The 14560-nt window shown below is 52.2% G+C and overlaps 6 protein-coding genes across 6 annotated transcripts; 4 read left to right on the forward strand and 2 right to left on the reverse strand.

The window, feature by feature from the left end:
* Positions 1-347: 347 nt before the first annotated feature.
* Positions 348-1847, forward strand: NCS54_01066600 (Serine--tRNA ligase; the record flags this gene model as incomplete). Its single annotated transcript, XM_053155967.1, has 1 exon — positions 348-1847. The coding sequence occupies one exon, from the start codon at positions 348-350 to the stop codon at positions 1845-1847; it is 1500 nt and encodes a 499-aa protein (XP_053011942.1).
* A 264-nt stretch (positions 1848-2111) lies between these two features.
* NCS54_01066700 (Hypothetical protein) lies at positions 2112-3542 on the reverse strand (the record flags this gene model as incomplete). Its single annotated transcript, XM_053155968.1, has 1 exon — positions 2112-3542. One exon carries the CDS (start codon positions 3540-3542, stop codon positions 2112-2114), a length of 1431 nt encoding a protein of 476 aa, XP_053011943.1.
* Positions 3543-4527: 985 nt separating this feature from the next.
* On the reverse strand, positions 4528-6870 carry NCS54_01066800 (Protein kinase domain-containing protein; the record flags this gene model as incomplete). Its single annotated transcript, XM_053155969.1, has 4 exons — positions 5712-6870; positions 5363-5662; positions 4928-5309; positions 4528-4876 (listed from the first exon to the last, which is right to left on the reverse strand). The coding sequence occupies exons 1-4, from the start codon at positions 6529-6531 to the stop codon at positions 4528-4530; spliced, it is 1851 nt and encodes a 616-aa protein (XP_053011944.1). The 5' UTR covers positions 6532-6870.
* A 2070-nt stretch (positions 6871-8940) lies between these two features.
* NCS54_01066900 (Hypothetical protein) lies at positions 8941-10490 on the forward strand (the record flags this gene model as incomplete). The annotated part of the gene is made up of 10 exons (XM_053155970.1): positions 8941-9030; positions 9094-9123; positions 9191-9287; positions 9340-9362; positions 9439-9457; positions 9503-9625; positions 9678-9700; positions 9761-9936; positions 9990-10409; positions 10460-10490. The coding sequence occupies exons 1-10, from the start codon at positions 9007-9009 to the stop codon at positions 10488-10490; spliced, it is 966 nt and encodes a 321-aa protein (XP_053011945.1). The 5' UTR covers positions 8941-9006.
* A 2620-nt stretch (positions 10491-13110) lies between these two features.
* NCS54_01067000 (4F5 domain-containing protein) lies at positions 13111-13452 on the forward strand (the record flags this gene model as incomplete). Its single annotated transcript, XM_053155971.1, has 3 exons — positions 13111-13179; positions 13252-13336; positions 13418-13452. 3 exons carry the CDS (start codon positions 13111-13113, stop codon positions 13450-13452), a joined length of 189 nt encoding a protein of 62 aa, XP_053011946.1.
* Positions 13453-14075: 623 nt separating this feature from the next.
* Positions 14076-14426, forward strand: NCS54_01067100 (F-box domain-containing protein; the record flags this gene model as incomplete). Its single annotated transcript, XM_053155972.1, has 1 exon — positions 14076-14426. The coding sequence occupies one exon, from the start codon at positions 14076-14078 to the stop codon at positions 14424-14426; it is 351 nt and encodes a 116-aa protein (XP_053011947.1).
* Positions 14427-14560: the final 134 nt, after the last annotated feature.

The raw sequence follows: 14560 nt of genomic DNA on the forward strand, positions 1-14560 counted from the left end.
GATGAAGCGTTGTGTGCAAGGTCATGAGTTGAGAAAATGAGAGATTTAGTAGACGCTTCAACCATTGAGGACGGACCAATATACCCCATTAGCAAACAAGATTGAATTTAAGTTACCTCATCTCATCTCTTTAACCTGACAAGATTGGCTCACGAAATGTCAAAACTTCATGATCTCCGAGGCTTGGCCTTGACGATAGTCGGGGTCGGATCGGCGCCGGGCTCGGGTTATTGCATAAGCCGAGCTCCATCGTTGCATGTCACCCGCCAAAGCTTCGGCGGGAGCCGCAACTGCCTCTAGACTACGTCAAGCTTCGAATCTCATTGAGCATTGAGGCCAAGCCCAACATGAACAGGACATTGACGCGCCTGACGTGTCGCAACCTTCAGGCGAGGACTCACCCGGCCCTGGTCCGCCGCTTCGCCGACGTCAAGAGGCCGCCCTCGGCTCCGAAGCCCATCGTCGACATCAAGGACATCCGCCAGAACCCGGATCTGTATCAGCAGACATGCGTCGAGAGGAACTACCGCCGTCAGGCCCAGAACCCGGCTCAGATTCTTGAGCTGCATGCCAAATGGCAGGATCTTCAGAGGCAGGGTCGTGCCCTTCGTGAACGATCTAATCTGCTGAGGCGCCAGCTCGCGAACCCGGCCACCAGCAGCGACGATGAGGATCTCAAGGAGGTGAAGCAATTGACCCGCGAGCAGATCCAGGAGGAGGCTCGGAACCTCAAGCAACAGCTTTCTATGATTGAAAAGGGCGAGTCGCAGGCGGTCGCCAAGATGGAGGAGCTGGCGCTGGAACTCCCCAACCTCACTCACCAAGATACCCCCAAGGGTGACCAGCCTGAGGTGCTCAGCTACATCAATGATCCTCCTATTTTCCAGGAATCTCCCGAGGACAAGATCTGGCGCTCTCACGTTCATATTGGCTCTGAACTCGGCATCTTTGACTTTGCTGGGGCTGCCACTGCTTCTGGATGGGGATGGTACTATCTCCTTGGTGAGGCCGCTCAACTAGAGCAGGCCTTGGTTCAGTACGCTCTCGCCGTCGCAACCCGTCACGGCTGGACACAAGTATCGCCTCCAAGCATGGTTTACAGCCACATTGGCGCCGCCTGCGGTTTCCAGCCTCGCGACCAGAACGGCGAGCAACAAGTCTACACTATCTCCCAGTCAGCCGACGATATCGAGCGCGGCGTCCCTGAGATGTGCCTCACCGGAACATCCGAGATTGCCCTTGCTGGAATGAAGGCCAACACCACTATCGACCCGGAGGATCTACCCCTCAAGCGTGTCGCCGTCTCTCGATGCTATCGGGCCGAGGCTGGTGCCCGTGGCGCTGACACCAAGGGCTTGTACCGCGTTCATGAATTCACCAAGGTTGAGATGTTTGCATGGACAGCTGCGGATGAGGACGCCGCCCAGGATCTCTTTGACGAGATGCTCGACATGCAGACCGAGATCCTCTCCTCATTGGGTCTTTACTGCCGCATCCTCTCCATGCCAGCTCACGACCTAGGGGCGTCAGCCACCCGCAAGATCGATATGGAGGCCTTCTTCCCCAGCCGCAAGGGCAACTGGGGCGAGGTGACGTCTGCGAGCATGTGCACCGACTACCAGACCCGCCGTCTCGGCACACGAACCCGCGTCGACGGCAGACTCTCCTTCCCCTGGACGACCAACGGCACCGCCCTCGCCGTGCCGCGCGTGTTAGCGGCCATCCTCGAGAATGGATGGGACGAGGAGGCCAAGACTGTCGCGGTGCCAGAGTGTCTGCGGCCGTGGATGGACGGAAAGGAAAAGATTGGCCTTGGAGGTCGGAGGTCGAGCGTGGATCGCGTGTAAGCTTGTTTTGATGGGCCTGACTGGCTTCTTGTACGAGTTGAGTTCTATGGGACGGTGGCATGAACTGCTGTATTGACGAAAAAGAAAACTTTGATGTCTTGAGTAATAGTTGCAAGGGGGGCGTAATAATCTAGCCATGATAAATATAGGCACTCTTCTCGCGAAGGATGACTATCTGATCTACCCATCTAATTGTGATGTACTACAAACAATTCTTACATGAATCTACATGTTCTCGTTCTGGGCATATAGCAGCTAGAACCATCACCAAATCAAATCCTTCACCTTCTCCTCCCACCCCGGCATCCGAAACTCGATCCCCTGAGCTCCCCTCCAACGATACCATCCACTCATCTTCTTCACAGCACCAAGCCATCCCAGCTCCCCCTTTCTCCATGCCTTACTCCTCGTTCCATCACCGCGATGCTGCACGACATACACACCTCCATCAGAAGCAGTCGTCAATCTCGCCTCTCCACGCTCTGGATCTCCGCCGCTGGTGCGATACTGTCGTCGACGTGGTTGGCGACTATAACTCGTGTATCGATTCGCCTGGAAGCGGTTCTCGCTGTGGTGGTGGTCTAGATCTAGGCCTTCGAGGACTTCTCCTGCTGCGACTTCCATCCATACGTCGAGTGTTCGAAGGTGGTCTGCGTATATGACGAGCAACGCAACGATGGAGGATAACCCAGATGCGAGCCAAAACACCCAGAATGCAGATCCTTCAGGACCGTAGGTTCCTTCAATGGAGAGAATTCCTGAAACAACAGTTAGGGGAAGGAGAAGGCCTCCCAGGTAGGCTATGCGATCGAGACTCCGCGCATTTGTGTCCTTCGGCTCGTCATGTGCTTCCTGAGATTGTATACTCAAAGCAATAGTGGCAGAGAGTTGTATCCGCCTCTGAAGACGTTCAGAGAGATATGTCCAGTCTGCAGACGTGACAGTGCTAAACTCTCCCCGACGCTCCATAGCTCTTGTTGCATCTGCGTTGGTCTCGAGGGCTCTGGCAATCATCCACTGAACATCCACAGTATCAGATCCCAAAGGAGGCAAAGAGTCGAATTTCTCAAGCCAAGAGTCGTACACAATCTCTGCTACGAGATCTTCCAGACCCCGCGTGTCGACGAGAGCTTGCCAGAGGGCATCTTCGAGTTCGGATCTCTGTGGTGGACGTTTTCCCTGTGATATGGATTCTGGGCGTGCCGTGCTCGGTGGTCTAGCGTATTGAGAAGGTCTTGAAGGACGTGGGGGTATTCGTAGGGGAAGGCCGTCGAGTAAGAGTATAGGCAGCCGATTCTTGATCGTGAGCGACGCCCGACAGATGCGAATACCTTCGCCATCCATTCCTCCATCATCGTCTTCTTCTTCCCTTTCACCCCTTCGTCTTCTCCTCTCCGTCTCAGCAAACTCCCACGTCCACCCCCTCCCAGTCTTCTCCATCTCCATCTCCAACACAACACCCAAATCACACTCGCCCCTCATAACCACCATCCTCCTCCATCCCGGCCGCTCCGCCGTTGCCATCTCTTCCCTCAAATCCTCCGCATCGAGAATACCTTTTTGTCGACAGTTTTGTCCGTTCCACTCAAGAAGGTAAGGCCGTGATTGGAATTTCTCGGCGCCGGGGATGCCCCGCTCCGAGGACCGCCGGCGGGACCGGTGTCGGGGCTCCGAAGCCGGACGGTGCCGCGACATATTGAAAACTTGCGTAATTCTTCCCTTAGAGAGTGACTAATACGCAACTTATTGATAAATACACAGATAAATAAAAACAAGAGCGAAGCCGACTCTGTGAAACTCGGGAGTTTCGCCTCTTTTGTGTCTTTCCGTGCTATCCCGCCGAGATGTCAGCTCAGATCCCATGAGCGCCCTACCCATCATGCGAAAAGCTCTCAGGACGCGTATTCTCCATAATTCCATCAGGCAAACGCGCTCTCAACTGAGACTTTGTGCTTCTAAAGGGTCTCATCTAGGCAGATGAACCCCTGCGCCTCCATCAGCAAGACACCCGATAGTGTCTGGTAGTGTCTGGGTGTGGTCATGTGTGACTCCCACCGCGCAGATGACCCCTATACGATAGGAGCTTCACCACGCGACTTGTACACGCTTCCACACACCAAATCTTCACACAAGGCTGACTTAAATAAGCCCCGGGGCGACGGCTGCGTCAAAAGTCAAAGATCCTTTTTGCTCTATTGATTGATAGCTTCATGCACTCGCTCTCCGTCTTGGTTCAAACGGTCAAGACCAAACACATCATTGCTTTCTTTCCCGCTCTTCCCCAAACGCCAGACCAGAAGACGCCAATTTTGACGATAAATAAATGTGGAATGCCGAGCATTTCCTTTCCTACTTTCTTTCTTGCTTTCTTTCTTTCTTGAATCGCTGTCAACCGACATATATCAACCGCTCAACTGGTCTCATCCTCCTCCTTCTCCTCCGCTGTCTGTCTTCTCTTGGCCTTTCTTCTGCCCGCTGGCAATCTTTCGTCTAAAGGAGTGGCATCGAGTCGAATCATGGTGCAAATGCGTCGTAGGCGTCCCAGTGCAAGAATTTCAATCCGTGGTCCCGTGCGTGTACATGTGGTGAAATAGCCAGCCAGTAGCTCAAGGTAACTCGCCATCAACCCCTCCGGCTCTTCATATCAAGTCTTGTTTGGTGAGTTTGTTCTCTGGTCGATCTAACGATGGTCGTCGTCACCATCGTGGTGCAAGGTGACGCTGTTGAACTCGAGGAATGGGTCGGCAATGTCACCGCCAGGTGTCGCCAGTCCGCTATCCAGCGGCACCCCCTTCATTGCCTTGGATCCAGATAGGTCGACACTTTCGCTCTCTTTCACGTTACGGAAGTTGACGGTATCGATTCCTCGGCCAGCATGAGGAACGATGGGTGGCTTCATGTGGCGGATCAGCGCCCACTGCGTCGTCCGGAAGAATGGATGCGCCTTGATATCCGAAGCGCCAGCTCGGGCTCCCAGTCGCCGGTTCTCGTCTTTGATAAGTAGCTTGCGTATTAGTGACTTGCAAAGGCTGCAGTTTTTGGTTAGTCGTTATCCGCATTATGTTGGCGAGTGAACCTACTTGGAGACCTGGGCCGAGCCCGTGTGGTCTGGGAAGGGAATATCCTCTCGCAAAATGTTGGCAAAGGTGGCATTGCGGTTCTTTCCCTTGAACGGCGTTGTTCCGTAGAGCATCTCATATATGAGAATACCCAGTGTCCACCAATCAACGGCACTTGTGTGTCCGCTTCCCTTGATCACTTCGGGAGCGATATACTCTTCGGTGCCAACAAACGAGTTAGTTCGGAAGTTGGCAATACATGATCGCGTATCGATGGTTGGCAAAGCGTCCGTTCGAGCACCATTCTTACCGACAATCATGGTCGGCTTGCCACCAGGGTCTGACTGCTTGGACAAGTCAAAGTCCGAGAGCATAATGTGACCCGATTGGTGAAGCAGGATATCTGTTCCAACAGTCAGTCGTGTATTTGTCAGCATGGTGTTGTGGTGTACATACTCTCTGGCTTCAAGTCACGGTAAATGAAACCCATGAGATGCAGATACTCCAAAGCTGCTGTCACTTCTGCGGCATAGAAGCGAGCGTCTTCTTCGGGGATGCATTTTCCTGGGCGTGTTTGGAGGGCGCGGAAGAACTCGCCACCACTGCAGTATTCCATGCAGAGGTAGAGGTAATCTTCCGACTGGAACGAGTGGTATAATGTGACAATGAACGGGTGGTTACTTGTTGCCAGAATCTCCTGTTCGGCAAGGGCTCGCTTGATCTTGTTGCGCTTGATCATCTCCTTCTTGCTCAGTACTGTGACGGGTCAGTGACGGTTGCGGCTTGTAGAACATTTGGAACATACTCTTCATAGCGTAGAGCCTACTGCTCTTCTTCTCTCTCACGAGATATACCTTTCCAACATCTCCCTTTCCAATAAGTTTGATCTTGTCGAAGCTAGACGGGCTGACTTCGACATTCCGAACCTTGATAGAATTGGAGCTGTACGTCCTACGGAAAGCCATGGCCGTGTTAGGGGCAGGGAGAGCAGCAAGGACGTCTTCCTCAGCAGCCTTGGCCTTGGCCTCAGCTTCCTGTGCCTTTGTTGTCTCCATGAGGCCGAGGGAGCCCGAGCTAGCGTTGGCCAGGAGAGGATCCTTGCCCAGCTCGGCAGTCGCAGGACGTTCGCCATTAGAGGCGCCCTTTGAGAAGAGACCTTGGGCATTGGGGGCACTAGCAACTCTCCTGAGTCTTCGAGCAAGCTCTTCTTTTGTTTCGCTAGTTGCTTGGTCGACGCTGGTACCATCGGGACCCTCTACCTTGAGAGTAGGGGTATCGGGAGGGCTTGGGGGGACAGAGTCGGCATTGTGGTGACGCAGGCCAGGCTGGCCCTGATGAGCAAAGTATGGGTTCGCATGGGCCGTAGGGCTCATAGCCTCATCGAGCTGATTGCCCTCGCTGGCGACGGTGTGTGCGCGCAGGCGACCGACTGTATTACTAAAGAACTTGGTATGGCGGGACTTTGAGCCAGAGGCGGCATCGGGGGTGGTGGCAGCCGAAGTCTTGTCCTTTTCTTTATCGCTAGAACCACTGCCGGTACTACCTCCGGTGTTCATGCGGAAGAAGTTGCGCAGGCGATGGCTGACCTGGCCGCCGGTGCCATTGGAGTTCTTGGAGGAGGGCATTTCGGCGGTGTTAAGCCGGCTTTTAACGGCGGCAGGTTTGGAGGCAGGCTTTAATCGATCAGAGAGTCGCTTCCATATTCGACGGAAGAAACGGCGGGAGACAGATAATGGATTCTTTCGATGACGTTGAGGCCGGATATGAGCTCGATGCTGCGAGTGGAGCGGGGAGCGGTTGCGCCGCGGCGAGGGCGCGGATGAAGGCGCCGACGAAGGAGAAGGGGGACTCTGACTTTGACTTGTCCAAGAGAGTCGAGCTTGAGGGGCGACGGTAGAAAGACGAGGGGATTGAGAATGTGATGAGGCCGCGTGGCCAGTAATATCAGCAACGAGATCTTGGCCAGTGCCGCTGTTGAAGAAAAGGGAGGAAGAAGGCGAGGCTTCAGTCTGGGAATGACGCTGGCCTTGGGACTGGGGCTGGCTAACGTTATGGGTCTCGTTGGTCTCCAGCTGGGAATGGGATTGGGAATGGGCCACGGGAATGGGGGCGCCCTCGGAAGATGTTGGTGCCTGAGGCACAGAATGAGGCACGGACGGAGCCATCATCCTGCAGGTCCCTCCCGCCGTGGAGTGTCGGCTTCAGTTCTGGAGGAGCTTCCACACCGCGCGCTAGGGAGGTACAGCGCTGTACCGTATCCTCCAGCTGGGCTAGCGGTCCCCGGTTAGCAGGGCCTCACTCCTCTATCGCCTCTTCGCCTTTCACCTTGGCCGCCTCACACCTCGTGGCTCGGCCTCTCCAGGGATCCTTGGGCACCCTGCCGGGGGTCGATGGACCTTTGCCTTACAAAGCAAAGCTCGGCGGCTCGGTGTCGTCCCACCTCCCGCAGGCTCCGAGGAAGCCAAAAGATGACGCCCAAGCCTCTGGTCTTGGAACTGCCAGGCCACTAAGACGCCCCCAAATCCTGGCGCAGCGCCGGGGAGCGATGGCGGCCGGGAGGTGCCCCCGCTGGCGTGGTAGCGTCCTGTCGACTGGTGCGTACACCTGTACCGTCTGTAAGTTTCAAATCGGTCGTCTCGCTTGAATCAGGGCGCCGATAGCCTTGTTGAGCCCAGAGACAGGTGGTCTTGGCGCGATGGTGTGCGTGGGTGAGGGCGATGGCGCTTGATGCTCCAGCAGCTTATTTGAGTTGACCTCGTGGATTCTCAGCATTTAGTTCCTGCTTGTTGGATCGGCCCCTGAGAATGAATGCTTACCTAGGTACTCGCGTGCGGCTCTCGTGATGAACAAGTTGAAAGCTGGCCAGATGAATGAGATGACTCGAAATTCGACGTGGTCGGAGGAGGACCCTGTGGGGAGATATGAGACGGGGCTCTGAGAGGGTCCCGGCCAGTCTGTCGAACGACACCCACGATTGCGAAGGCCCGGGTTGAGGACACGACACGATACGGACGGCACGATGGATTGGGAGGAACTGGTGACGGTGCCGGCACTGGCACTTTCGTCAGTGATTGATTGATTGATTGATAACACGGCTGGTTGTAAGAGATTAAAGCAAAACAATACTTGTTTGTGGAATCCAAGCGACCTGCTCCCAAACTCAACGACGCGTCTCTCTCTGGATGAACAATGGAAGCCCACTAGCCAACGTCAACGGTTGACGTTCCTTATTTCCTCTTTGGGAACTCAAATATGCCAACCATCCGTTACTTCCGGTTCAAGAGAAGAGTTTTCCAGTCATTCCGGTGCCTGTGCCTTGTGCCTTGTGCCTGCTTACCCATCATCTTAAGCCTTCCAAGGTTTGCTATCGCCTGTGCTCCCTCGGTTACCTGTGTCATGGGCTACCCTGCAGAAATGAACCATGACAAAAGTTTGACCCGTTGCGCCGGTGTTTGTCTGAGAATAATGACTTTCTCATTTTTGTCCTTATGCTTGCCAATCTGCTTAACTTTCCTCTATCGTCATGCAAGCGCTGCTCTATAGGTGCGATTGTGTGCAAAAGACCTCGACACTTGTTGATATTGAAGACAGATAAACTCATTCTCCTCCCAGGGCCACTGCAAAGACATGATAGAATGAATAAATTAAAAAGGAGAGATTCAAGATACATTTCTCTATTGGATTGTGTCTTGATTGTTTTAGTATTTTACATACACTATTATCATAAAGCCAAAGACTTTCAGAGAAGTCAGAGCTCAGCCACACATTTGGCCTCTCATCGATTTCTTGACGCGTGTGACCCCCAATTGCATTTAAACTCTAATACTTCTCAGCTCAAGCCCAAACCACGCTAGACGAGTTGATTCCGCTTAAAACGCATAATCTCCAGAGCCTATCATCTAAGACAATCTAAACCTCGTAGCCGCATAATGCCCCTGCCACATGGCCTACCTGCCCACCTAGGGATGGGATGAATGAGAAACCGACAGCCCACGGACCCATTTTGATTCCCCCGCCTCATCTCAACATGTGACGATTCATCCCTTCCACTTACCGAATCACCTGTAGGATCGACAAGACAGTCTGTGATATCGTTCAAGATGGTAGACGAACATGAGCACATTGTGAGGATTTGCCTATTGGCATATAACAGATCGATGTCTTGCTAATTGCTACCGCTTCAATAGACCGCTGATGATGATTCAGCCCTCGGTGTGGTAGGTGCTGGGCGCCGCATGAACTCTCGTCGCACTGCATCCACTGACGGCGATGATGCGCCTCTAGAACCTTGAAGAAGAGTCGTCATTGGCGTCTCTGAGGACGAGCATCCTGGAAAATAAGGAGGAGAACGGTCGGACCTACCATTCCATGAGTGAGGGGAGTATGTATCTCAGCCACCTGTCGCACATGATGGATGACCTGACACGCCACAGAGTACAATTTTCCCAACGACGATGTAAGTCTTTGGCTGAGCAAACCAGAAAAAGTGTTAGTGATTATGTCAATCTCGATTGCTGATCTTGCCTATCTAGCAAGAGAATGAGCGCCTCGGTACGTGATCCTGGACAGTCCTCGACGGCGAGCTAATTATCTCAGATCTGCAACATCACATCTGGAAAATCCAGTTCGATGGAAAGCCAGCCCTCAACCCCGGTGCCGAAAATGCAAAGAGAGTCCTTGATATCGGTACTGGTACGGGAATGTGGGCACTTGACTTTGGTGAGCTTCATTGACTCGGAACATTTCTTCATGAGGCTAACATGAGGCACAGCCGACGCCCATCCCGCTGCCGAGGTAGGGATTAGAAAGTGACATATTTTCTCATAGGGACCTGACCACTGACAACCTGCATAGGTAATCGGCGTTGATCTCAGCCCTGTTCAGCCTCATTGGGTTCCTCCAAACTGCCGATTTGAGATCGATGACTTGGAAAAGGACTGGACTTGGTCACAGCCCTTCGACTTTATTCTGTGCAGAGGAATGTCTGGTTGCTTTGCCGATGTCCCAGCTCTCATTCAAAAGGCTTATGAGTAAGAATTGTCTCCCGGCATTGGCAAAGCAATGTTCCCTAATTCGGTATTAGCAACTTGACTCCCGGAGGATACTTCGAAGTTGGCGATCTTTCCCTCCCAATGGGCTGTGATGATGGCACCGTTACCAAAGAATCGGCTATCTGGAAGTGGCACGATGCGCTCTACGAAGCATCTAAGAAGATCGGCCGTACCATCCAGAGTGTTGCCCACGACACCACGGTCCTGGAGAAGGCCGGCTTTGTCGACATCGTGCATCGCGAGTTCAAGTGGCCTTTCAACAGCTGGGCTCTCGACCTTAAGCTCAAGGAGATAGGCCGCTGGCAATGTGTCAACCTCGACATGGGCCTCGAAGCCTTCTCGTTGGCTCTGTTGACACGTGTTGCGGGGTGGTCCAAGGAGGAGGTTCTGGCTACCTGCGCCGAGGTGCGCAAGGATATCCGTAACCGTAGGATGCATGGATATTGGACCCTGTAAGTGAGCCTGAGATATTTTGTTAAGAAGCTGCTGACTGTTTTGATAGCCATGTCGTCTACGCCAGGAAGCCCGAGTAAGCGTACATCGACTACGGAGATGTACGCCATGCCGTCACCATTTATTCACAGCCAGCGTTGACTTCACCGACTGATGATGAAACGGCCTTGCGATAAATTCGAATTGAACGTGTGTTTTGAACATTTGCATGGTGACGAGACGATGACAGCGAGGGGTAATTGAGTAGCATGCTGCCATTTAGGACTGCATTTCTCTTTAATACCTCCTCTCTCGCCCTCAATTTTTTCCCTCCGAGAATGATTTTAACGAATTGAACGAGTATTTAACATTGTTTCTTGCTTTGGGTAGAACCAGTCTTGTGATTCCTGCCTGATAATTCTGTGAAGGAAAGGAATGGCCTGCGGAACTCATCAATTCGAGGAGCTGGGTGTGGCTGATCCGGTCAATGCCAATTCCATCGACGAAACTCGCAATCTGACCCTTAGTACAAAGGTGTCTTGGGAAAGACCGGGAAGCGGATGTTTGACTCCCCAGCATTGATCAAGATCCGTGACACAGGGGTTTGCATGGAGAGTGTTGGTTCAGAGAGCCGTCATTATACCTTCGAGCCCAGCAATCATTCTCTTTTTCAAACTATATCTTCTCTCTGAACTAGTGTTGCATATAAATTAAAACTGATAGTGGAATTCTGCAGTTGTTGTGTGCCCCCAACTTGCGTGTGTTCACGAGTTCGGTACTCAGGGCTCGGGATCATAGCAGCATGGCAGAGACATAGTCGACGGAGAGGCGAGGCAAGACAAGACGTGAGTCTCAATTTCATAGCTTCACAGATATTTTGGGTTGGCCTACTGTGTTTTTGAAATGCTCGACAGGTTACGCAGATGATGTACATATCAGCTCGTCCATGCGTGGTAGATGACCCCCGAGACCCGAGGCCCGAAATATGTTGCTGACCGGCCGCAAAACAAGACAAAGGCATATGTCTACGCACATCAAGTTATGTTACAGCGAGGTTTGTCTAATAATCTTCACTGGATATGCGTGGTCTCACAGGGGCTCATGCCGAGTTGTGTGGAAGAGGGAACTGCCCAGTGGGTGTCACAATACCCTGTAACTTTCACATGTGAGCGGTGCGCAAGCTGAACATGCCTCAGAGAGTCTGAAGAATTTCCGGGTCACAAATATGCTACATTGCCATGTGCATGTATCTTAGGAAACCTGACGCTGGACTCCAGCACTCGCCTCGGCTTGCTGGGAGGGAAGCCAGAAGCGAGATGGAGCAGAGAGTGAAGATGAGGGATCATCACACACTAATTAGAGCACATTCCGTTCTTTTCTCCTCATATTCTTCGTAGCTTTCACAATAGTTCCCTGTTTCTGTGCTGCTCCCAACTGCAGTACTTGAACTGGAAACCCGGCGTCCACTAGCACATACGACCATACCCACTGGAGAACTCGGGATCCCGTCCGCTCTCCCATAGATAAGCCAGTGAGGGGCGGATTAGTAGTTGGGTCGGTGACGACCAGCGAATCCCCGCTGTTGTATGTTTTTTGTTTGTGCCCTCGAAGTCTGAGTTGCTATGTTGTTTTCTGTCTGTCCTCGAGCCTGTCATTGGCAGAACTGAACCACGGCGTCTCCTTACCTTCTCGGATTATAGAGGAGAAAAACTTTTAAAATAATTCTTTTCCCCTCTTTTATTTTCTCTATTTTGTTTTTCCTTATCTAGTTTTCTAACTCATAGGCCTGTTTCGTTCCCACAGGGCTGCTTGCCCCTGAGACTGTATTCTAAATAAATAGTCTTTTAATATTACCTATGTACTTTTAGTTATTCCTTACTCGGTACTTAATTAATTGCTCTCTCGGCGCATATGTTTTACAGACTCGGACGCTTTGCTCTCCTTAATAAGATGTTTGGAGCAATATCCACGCAAGTGTTTATCCTCTCGGTCTGCCTTGTCGCATTGAAGCATACTACCCGCGTCATACTTTGCGTCACATTGCCGAAACTCTCCTCTCTGAGTACACCCACAAGTGTACAGGAGGTAAACCTGCAGGCACATTCCAGCTCTCTAGAAGACCGCTATTAGTGATGCTGAGGTATTGTGGTGTTCTAAGACAGTCAAACCTTAAGGGGCTTTCGTCCAAGTGGTGATCAAGTAATTTCTCCGCTTCTGCTTTTCCCGTTTCCGTCGCAAGTCTTTAAGTGGGATGAAACCGAGCTGATAAAGGAGCAGTTGCCAGTTTGGTTCAAGTCATGATACTCTTAACGTGTATTTCAAGTGGGATGGGGTGAGGTGAGGCCAGGTAGGTAAGCGAAGGGGGGGGGGCTGGTGGGTTCACAAGGTGGACGTGGGGTACATGGATTTATATGCGAGTAACCACGCAAAGCAAAGTACCCCGGGTCGCTGGACGCAGCCCAATCCACGGCCTTCTCAGGCCTCCCAGGGCAGGGCTTCCGATTGGACCGTCGTGGTGTTTTACCGCTGAACTGGGCGCAGCCTCCCCCGTCTCGGTTTTGGTTTATTATCTGACGCTCCCACGCTGTTTGGATTCGCGGCCCTTTTTCTTCCTCAAATTCTCAACAGCTGATCGACCAACTGGCTATCCAACACTCTATTTTCGTCAACTTCTCTTTTATACGAGTTTTATTATACCTACCTGTTTGAACCTCCTTCATCATGGCCCGTGGCAACCAGCGCGAAAAGTCCCGTCAGGCCAACCTTAAGAAGCAGGCCGAGGAAGCCAAGGTCCGTCTACAACACACTGCCTCCCCTCTCTCGGCAGAGGGAACACATACTAATATACTTATACAATTATAGAGAAAGGGAAACTCCATGAGCGGCTCCCAGATGCAGCACGCCAAGGAGGCGAACGCCGATATTATGCGACAGAAGCAGGCTGCTGGTACGCTGCCTTCCTCTTACACAACCCCCTCGATACTTATTTCAATCCTCTCGGGACGATAAACTAATATCTCATGTTTAGCTGAGGCTCGCAAGGCTGCCGAGGGCAAGAAATAGACGCCTCTACTATGCTGTACGAACACTCTACCCTGTCCGACCAGACGACCGATCCTCCTCTCCCATAACCTCCGAGACGAGACGCGGACACGATGAAATGTTTAACAACCAGCCTCTCCTTTTGTACAACGACGAGACGAATCAATTTTGGACAGCATAGGCGAAGTGGTGCAAATGTATGGGATACCTTTTGGGAATATAAAGCTACACTAGCCTCTTAAATGCATCTTTTTCCACGATGTGACTTGTTCTGGCATTTCTGGATTCCTTTTCGGTGTTGTGAATGACGTGACCTCCCGTTCATGGCAAGTCTAATTCGCAGCAAGTGATAGAACAGTCATCTCTTACTTTTCAGCGTTAGGCCTGTGTATTAATGTTGCGGGCCGTTGAAAGCGTGTCAATCATGCACAATTAGGCCTCCAGGGTCACTCTGAACTCTGGAGAATAACCTCAGACTTTACAGTTGCAGGTTGTTGACATGCAGTGTCGAATTTTAATGGAATATGTCAAATATATAAATGGTAGATTCTACCATAGCTATCTGACCAACTCGAGGACAGTCACTCGACACATTTCCGACTACCTATCAGACTCCCAGCTCTCTGCTTCACCACACATACGCCATGGAATCCTGGCGACTGCTCCCAGAGGAGCTCCGGCTGATAATCCTCGAAATGCTAGCACATGATCCAGCACCCAAGAACGAAACCAAGCTCTCAAGATACCCCCTGACCCAGTACTCTCTCGTCTGCAGAGACTGGCAGATCTGTTTCGAGCGACTCCTCTACCGCCATCTTACCCTCGACCGGGAATCTCTCTGGGACTTTGAGCACATTGTCTGTCGGCAGAAGTGCTTCGTCAAGCACATCAGGCTCAACATCGACATGGAAGCCTTTGACCGCCTGGCACGCACGAGATTCGACATGACGTTTCTTGCTCATAAAAACTCAAAGGTCTCGGGCACGCTCATGTAACTCTTCCGAATCCTCAACTGCTGGCGACCCGATTTCGACTGTTCAAAAGATGTGACGCTGGAGATAACCGGATATCCCAGGACACGGATGGCTGCATCCGCGTCACGCCTGGCCCGTTCGGGCCGTTGCTCAGG

This window comes from Fusarium falciforme, chromosome 8 (assembly GCF_026873545.1).
Source record: "Fusarium falciforme chromosome 8, complete sequence".
NCBI classification, from domain to species: domain Eukaryota; kingdom Fungi; phylum Ascomycota; class Sordariomycetes; order Hypocreales; family Nectriaceae; genus Fusarium; species Fusarium falciforme.